This window comes from Coregonus lavaretus (genome assembly GCF_964263955.1).
Source record: "Coregonus lavaretus genome assembly, chromosome: 13".
Taxonomy (NCBI): domain Eukaryota; kingdom Metazoa; phylum Chordata; class Actinopteri; order Salmoniformes; family Salmonidae; genus Coregonus; species Coregonus lavaretus.
This window is the reverse complement of record NC_140000.1, coordinates 3,573,373-3,581,149: the sequence shown is the minus strand read 5'-3', so window position 1 is coordinate 3,581,149 and position 7,777 is coordinate 3,573,373. Positions and strand designations below refer to the sequence as shown.

The window sequence follows — 7,777 nt, the reverse complement described above, 5'->3', positions numbered from 1 at the left end:
ATGCCGGAGAGAGGATGTACCATCTGGAGTCTGGTGGTACTGTCGGTGTTGGAGATGGGGCTCGGTGCATCCAGCATCGCCCTCGGGGTGGTCGGCATCATCCGAGTCCGGTCGGTTCACAAGCTGCAGCTGGGGGATGCCTCCCCTATATGGAGCGGAGTGTGTGTAAGTCAAATCATTCACTTTTGCAGTATTATTAGCTCTATGGTTAATAGGAATGGGAGGGTATAACTTTTTATTTCCCCCCAGTTTCTCATCTGTGGACTATGTGGGATGGTGTGTGCAAAGAAGAGGTCAGGCTTGATTGTAAGTTGATTTTAATACAATATATTTAACATGGGTACACTCTTAGAAAAAAAGGTGCTATCTACAACCTAAATGGGTTCTTTGGCTGTCCCCATAGGATAACCATTTGAATAACCTTTTTTGGTTTCAGGGAGAACCTTTTAGGTTCCAGGTATAATCCTTTCCACAGAGGGTTCTACCTGGAACCCTAAAGGGTTCTACCTGGAACCCAAAATGTTTATCCTATGGGGACAGCCAAAGAACCATTTTGGAACCCTTTTTTTGAACATTCAGTGCATTGTTGGGGTTAGAGCTTGCCAGGGTTAGAGCTTGCAAGAAAGGCATTTCACTGTACTTGTGCATGTGACATTAAAACTCTAAACTTGAAACACCCAGGGCCGGCTCCAGGCATAAGCGACATAAGCGGTTGCTTAGGGCCCGAGGCTGCTGTTATGTCAGTCACTGACAGTCACTCAGTTGGCCATGTCAGCTAACCATTTTTAGATTGCTAAATTAGTCTAGCCAGCCATCTAAACTTGTAGTAATCATGGCCGAGTACCGACCAGGCATGCAGGGCACGTGCTCAGAGGCCCTGACGTCCAGAGGGCCCCTCATTGATTTTGTTAGTCACTCTCATTCAGATATCATTAACATGGCATAAGTCATGGCAAAATGTGTAGAATTGTAGGAAATTAGCTTTAAAACTGCAAAAATGTCTCTCCACCCCATGGCAAAATGTGTAGAATTGTAGGAAATTAGCTTTAAAACTGCAAAAATGTCTCTCCACCCCATGGCAAAATGTGTAGAATTGTAGGAAATTAGCTTTAAAACTGCAAAAATGTCTCTCCACCCCATGGCAAAATGTGTAGAATTGCAGGAAATTTTCTTTAAAACTACAACAATTTCTCTTCACCCCATGGCAAAATTTGTAGTAGTAGTAGTAGTAATTTAGCAGACGCTCTTATCCAGAGCCACATACAATTAGCACATTCATCTTAAGATAGCTGTCGAAGCTGGCCGCGACCGGGAGACCCATGGGGCGGCGCACAATTGGCCCAGCGTCGTCCAGGGTAGGGGAGGGAATGGCCGGCAGGGATGTAGCGCAGTTGGTAGAGCATGGCGTTTGCAACGCCAGGGTTGTGGGTTTGATTCCCATGAAGAAAAAAATAAAATAATAATGTATGCACTAACTGTAAGTCGCTCTGGATAAGAGCGTCTGCTAAATGACTAAAATGTAAATGTAAATGTAGGTGGGACAACCACATATCTCAGTCATAGTAAGGACATTTATTTTTCTGTGATTCTATCTCTCTCTCCCTCCCTCTCTCTCTCTCCAGATGATCCTGTTTTCAGCCTGCTGTATCTGTGGGCTGATCAGTGGGATCCTAAACTTCCAGTTTGTGCGTGTGGTGGCAAAGCGTCCCGATGCCCTGCCGTCCCTCTACCTGGCCATCATGGTGCTGGCCTGCCTGGGCATCGGAGTGTCCATCCTGTTTACCTGGCTCACCTGTCGTCTGGCCAGCAGCGAACAGCAGAGGATGTACCTGGAGAGAGAGCTGTCCCTGTACCACTCCCATGAGATGAGTGAAAAGGTGAGCTCAGATAAAAATTAAAAAATGGAAAACTCAATAATGTTATATAATTGGAAATAAAATAGTGACATTTCAGTCAGACAGAGTGAATGGCCTGTCATTTCTGTCACTATGTGTTTCTAAAGCAGTGGTTTCCCAACTCCGGTCCTCCAGTACCCCCAACGATACACATTATTATTGTATCCCGGACAAGCACACCTGATTCAACTTGTCAACTAATCATCAAGCCCTCAATAAGTTGAATCAGGTATGTTTGTCCAGGGCTACAACAAAAATGTGTACTGTTGGAGCTACTCGAGGATCGGAGTTGAGAACCCCTGTTCTAAAGAGAGATATGAATGCACCACAGGAGGTTGGTGCAACCTTACTTGGGGAGGACGGGCTCATGGTAATGACTGGAGCAGAATTAGTGGAATGGTATCAAGTACATGGTTTCCAGGTGTTTGATGCCATTCCATTTGCTCCGTTCCAGCCATTATTATGAGCCGTCCTCCCCTCAGCAGCCTCCACTGGAATGCACCTATTTTTAGTCGCTCTTCATAAGTGTCTGCTAACTAAAATGACAAAAAAGTCATAATTGTGAACCTCATATAACCCCACTGTACTGTTCTTTATTCCAGGAGTTTGCTGAGAGATCTGAAAGAGCAGCCAGCATCCCCCAGATCTCCTTCAATGGAAAGTCCTCACCTCCATTATCATTAGGCTAAAGCCCAGCTGTGTTACTGTATTCAAAGCAACTTGGAGACAATGTTGGTTCCATACAACCCCAACGGTTGCAGGGGACGTGATCTCTTGCACTTAACTGATACACAAAGGAATCAACTTAATCAACGGAAGTTACGGCAACGCTATGAGAAGGCGCTGTGAGATTTGACAATCGGCTCACCAATGACGATGGAGGCTGAATGATGCACCTGGATAGTCCCCAGACAGGGCTTTGGAGAACATGGAAACAGCAGGTAAAGGGGACAAAGCTATGGCACCTCCAAAGGCTCAAAAAGAACAACTAAAACAATTGAGATTGTCAGTGTTAAGACATTGAGAGACATTACTGCTTCTGAGTTTGACTGGTCATAGAGATCATGTCATACGGTGGATGTTGTTTCCAGTACTATTATTAATTTTAATTATTATTTATGTATTTATTATTTAAATATGTTATTGTTTATTCATAAGCATGCAAATATAATAATGTCCCATCTGTGACATGGTTTTACAATTTAGAGAATTATAATGAATTAAAGGTTTAATGATGGTGATGATGAATGATGATGATGATGATGGATGACAACGATGATGATGGATGATGAAGACTTCGATGGATGATGATGAATGATGATGATGATGATGATGATGGATGACATCGATGATGATGGATGACGACTTCGATGAATGATGATGAATGATAATGATGATGATGATGATGATGGATGACAACGATGATGATGGATGACGACTTCGATGGATGATGATGAATGATGATGATGATGATGATGATGATGGATGACAACGATGATGATGGATGACGACTTCGATGAATGATGATGAATGATAATGATGATGATGATGATGATGGATGACAACGATGATGATGGATGACGACTTCGATGGATGATGATGAATGATGATGATGATGGTGATGATTTTGATGACTTTATTGTATCCAGTAGGAAATTAATTCTAAATGCATTAGTATATTTTGCAGCAGACCACCACCAGTAGTAGGCAGTAGTGATAGTTATATTTTCCCCACTAGAGGGAGCACTCCATCTCCTTTTAACTTAGGTGTCCCAAATGGCACCCTATTCCCTATATAGTGCACTACTTTTGACCAGAGTCCTATGGACAAAGGTAGTGCACTATATAGGGAATAGGGACTCAGACGATGATTCTTGTAGTAGAACGTTTAAACAGCATAATAAATCTGGAACGTTATGGATACATGAGTGTTGCAGTTTGTGTATCCCTTAACCTGAAAATATCGAGTCCTATTTATGGGAATGCTGTCCAGAGAAGTTAAGCAGAGTCTGGACGGACGAGGAAAGACATTCATGTATTCTCTAACCGACTCCCTCATCCCTTGTAAAGTAAGAATACAGATGATGGGTACGTCCCAAATGGCACCCTATTCCATACACAGTGCACTACTTTTGACCAGAGCCCATAGGGAGGATGCCATTTGGGACACAGGAAGACTGTATCCCGGGGAGTTGTGAGAACCACCAGAACTTCCTGTAAAGTGAAACCTCGTCCTTCCAAGGCCACCCCTGCTCTCATGCGGACATTGGACAGGGTGAAACCTTCCAAACAAAGCTCCCCTGAAGGTCCTCACCCAGCTCTGTCTGTCCTATAAATCTGTTGCCACGGTGAACCAGGTGGAGGTGTGGGAGACAAACTGACTGACTGCTATATTTTTCTCCTTTCCCTTTTTTTTGGAAAAACTTCCAAATACTGTTTCACCTGGCTCTAGTCCCGGACGACTGGCTGACTGGCTGGCTGACTGGCTGACTGACTGGCTGACTGACTGGCTGACTGGCTGGCTGACTGACTGGCTGGCTGACTGGCTGACTGAATTACTGACTGGCTGACTGGCTGGCTGACTGGCTGACTGACTGGCTGACTGGCTGACTGGCTGGCTGGCTGACTGGCTGACTGGCTGGCTGACTAACTGGCTGGCTGACTGACTGACTGGCAGACTGGCTGACTGGCAGACTGGCAGACTGGCTGACTGGCTGGCTGGCTGGCTAACTGACTGACTGACTGGCTGACTGACTGACTGACTGACTGGCTGACTGGCTGACTGGCTGACTGACTAACATACTGGCTGACTGGCTGGCTGACTGGCTGGCTGGCTGGCTGACTGGCAGACTGACTGGCTGACTGGCTGACTGACTAACTGACTGACTGGCAGACTGACTGGCTGACTGACTGACTGGCTGGCTGGCTGGATGGCTGACTGGCTGACTGGCTGGCTGACTAACTGGCTGGCTGACTGGCTGACTGACTGGCTGGCTGGCTGGATGGCTGACTGGCTGACTGGCTGGCTGACTAACTGGCTGGCTGACTGACTGACTGACTGACTAACTGACTGGCTGGCTGGCTGGCTGCCAATAATAACTTATTCTATTATTCCATTGTATTTTTCTTTCCTTCAGGAGAGACTTTAGGGTTCTTTCCTTCAGGAGAGACTTTAGGGTTATTTCCTTCAGGAGAGACTTTAGGGTTCTTTCCTTCAGGAGAGACTTTAGGGTTATTTCCTTCAGGAGAGACTTTAGGGTTATTTCCTTCAGGAGAGACTTTAGGGTTATTTCCTTCAGGAGAGACTTTAGGGTTATTTCCTTCAGGAGAGACTTTAGGGTTATTTCTTTCAGGAGAGACTTTAGGGTTCTTTCCTTCAGGAGAGACTTTAGGGTTCTTTCCTTCAGGAGAGACTTTAGGGTTATTTCCTTCAGGAGAGACTTTAGGGTTCTTTCCTTCAGGAGAGACTTTAGGGGAAGCGCTCAGAGACAGACATATGCCATCTTTTATGTTTCCAGGGAATGTTGAGTGAGTACTACAGTGATGGATCAGTGGATGTGTCCAAATGGCACCCTATTCCCTTTATAGTGCACTACTTTTGACCAGGGCCCATAGGGCATATATAGTGAATAGTGTGCCATTTGAGATGCACACGATATTGCCCCGGTGGAGAGGTCCGTACTGTACTGTACTTTAGTTACCTGTGTTGATACTGTACTGCAGCTGAATCACCACAGTTGTCTGCTATCTGGTTAAAAAGTGAGAATGACAGAAAAAGACTCAGTCAGTGATGGGCAGCTCCAGATATGTAGCTACACCAAACCATTTCCTTCAGCAGCACAGATACAGAGTGTCTGTCTCAATGGCACCCTGTTCCCTCTATCAGAACATTATGGGCCCTGGTCAAAAGTCTAATCAAATCAAATGTTATTCCTCACATGTTTGTTAAACAGCAGGTGTGGACTATCAGTGAAATCAACTGAAGGGCCCTTCCCAACCATGCAGAGAGAAAGACAATAGTAGTGCACTATACAGGGAATAGGGTGCTATTTGGGATGTAGACAAGGTGATGTTCCCCCACCACTGCTAATTCATCTCTGTCTGTCTGTCTGTCTGTCTGTCTGTCTGTCTGTCTGTCTGTCTGTCTGTCTGTCTGTCTGTCTGTCTGTCTGTCTGTCTGTCTGCCTGCCTGCCTGCCTGCCTGCCTGCCTCTGTCTGTCTGCCCCTGTCTCTGTCTGTCTGCCTCTGTGTGTGTGTGTCTCTCTGTCTGTCTGTCTGCCTGCCTGTCTGTCTGTGTGTCTATTTGTCTGTCTGCCTCTGTATGTGTGTCTGTCTGCCTGCCTGTCTCGGAAGGGAGTGTCTGAAGATATATGACTGAAGGTTAATCCTGGAGCCACAGAAAGAATCAGCCCCCACAATATTTGGGAGGTGATTTGTATACAGAGCAGACTGAGGCTGTGTCCCAAATGGCACCCTATTCCCTACATAGTGCATGGTGCCCTATGGGCCCTGGTTAAAGGTAGTGCACTATAAAGGGAATAGGGTGCCATTTGGGACGCATCCTGAGTGTGTGTGCGGGTGCACTGAATATCACTGTAGATTTGTTTAGGTGAACAACAGACATCCCACAGGTTCAGCCAGAAGTGTTCTGTGATCACACGGTCTCATTTTACACCCAGTGCTTGATTTGGACTGAAATACGGGCAGGTACTCATTTTGGGTGCTGGTACCGTTTATATTTAGGTGCGGGAACCCTCAATACTTTTGAGGTAATATTCTATACGATGTGCAGGAACTCAAGCAAAGCAGAAGAACATTTGAGGTGCCTGTACTCAGTTCCGGTGAGCTCCTGCCCAAGTCAAATACTGTTTACATCTGATATTTAATTCTATCATCACTTATGTACTGTACTGGATGTATATGTGGCATCATGTTGATTATATAACTCCATTATGAAGTGGTCATGTTCTTTATCCTTTGGCTAATATTGTACCATTGACTGTAGTAGTTGTTCAGTTGTGTGAGAGCAAACAGGAGATTTTAGACTGGGAATTAGACTGCAGTACACTGTCAATCCAAGGGGTGGAACTATCGTATTGTGGGTAAAACTATTTCCATCCAACAACACGAGCTGCCCTTAATATACACAGATGAACTGGGCTGTTCCATTGTATACCACAGGGATTGATGAGGTTTGACTGAGAAAGAGTCTAACCCTTCATGACTTGTAGTCCTTGATAAGGGCAGGGATTGATGGGGTTTGACTGAGAAAGAGTCTAACCCTTCATGACTTGTAGTCCTTGATAAGGGCAGGGATTGATGGGGTTTGACTGAGAAAGAGTCTAACCCTTCATGACTTGTAGTCCTTGATAAGGGAAGAGATTATTCATAAAGTAAACGCATGTATGTTGTGGTGTCAAAAGACAAGGAATTGATCGGGACATGCATTGTGTGTTCATGTCTATTCAGTCTGAACGAGCTCTTTATGTCTGTGTTGATACAAAGAGGTGAAAGCCATGAGAACATTATCCCGTATCTAATACCATGTTAATCTGTACTGTCCTTCCATATTATTTCCTCTGTTGTCCTTTCTCTTCTAGTAATCCACTGCCTCTCCATTTGCTCCCTGTAAGAAGTTTGAATCTGCAAACTCATAGAGATTAATGGTTCTTTATAATCTTTTGGAATTTGTGTCTAGACAAAACTACATTTCCACTACAGTTCACTTCAGCCAGCCTGGAAAGGAGAACGTTGGCAGGGAGTGTAGTTCTGGTTTAAAGGGGCAATCTGGGATTGGTACATCCGTTTTTGGATGTTTAAATTAATGATGTATAATCTCTGTTGTTTGAATCGCAGATTTTCCATTTAAGGGGCCTGTTTTA

The 7,777-nt window shown here is 44.9% G+C and overlaps 1 protein-coding gene across 1 annotated transcript; it reads left to right on the top strand.

The window, feature by feature from the left end:
- On the top strand, positions 1-2,653 carry LOC311140118 (transmembrane protein 196-like; the record flags this gene model as incomplete). Its single annotated transcript, XM_084175055.1, has 4 exons — positions 1-165; positions 250-306; positions 1,623-1,877; positions 2,498-2,653. The coding sequence occupies 4 exons, from the start codon at positions 1-3 to the stop codon at positions 2,582-2,584; spliced, it is 564 nt and encodes a 187-aa protein (XP_084031181.1). The 3' UTR covers positions 2,585-2,653.
- Between the last annotated feature and the right edge of the window lie 5,124 nt (positions 2,654-7,777).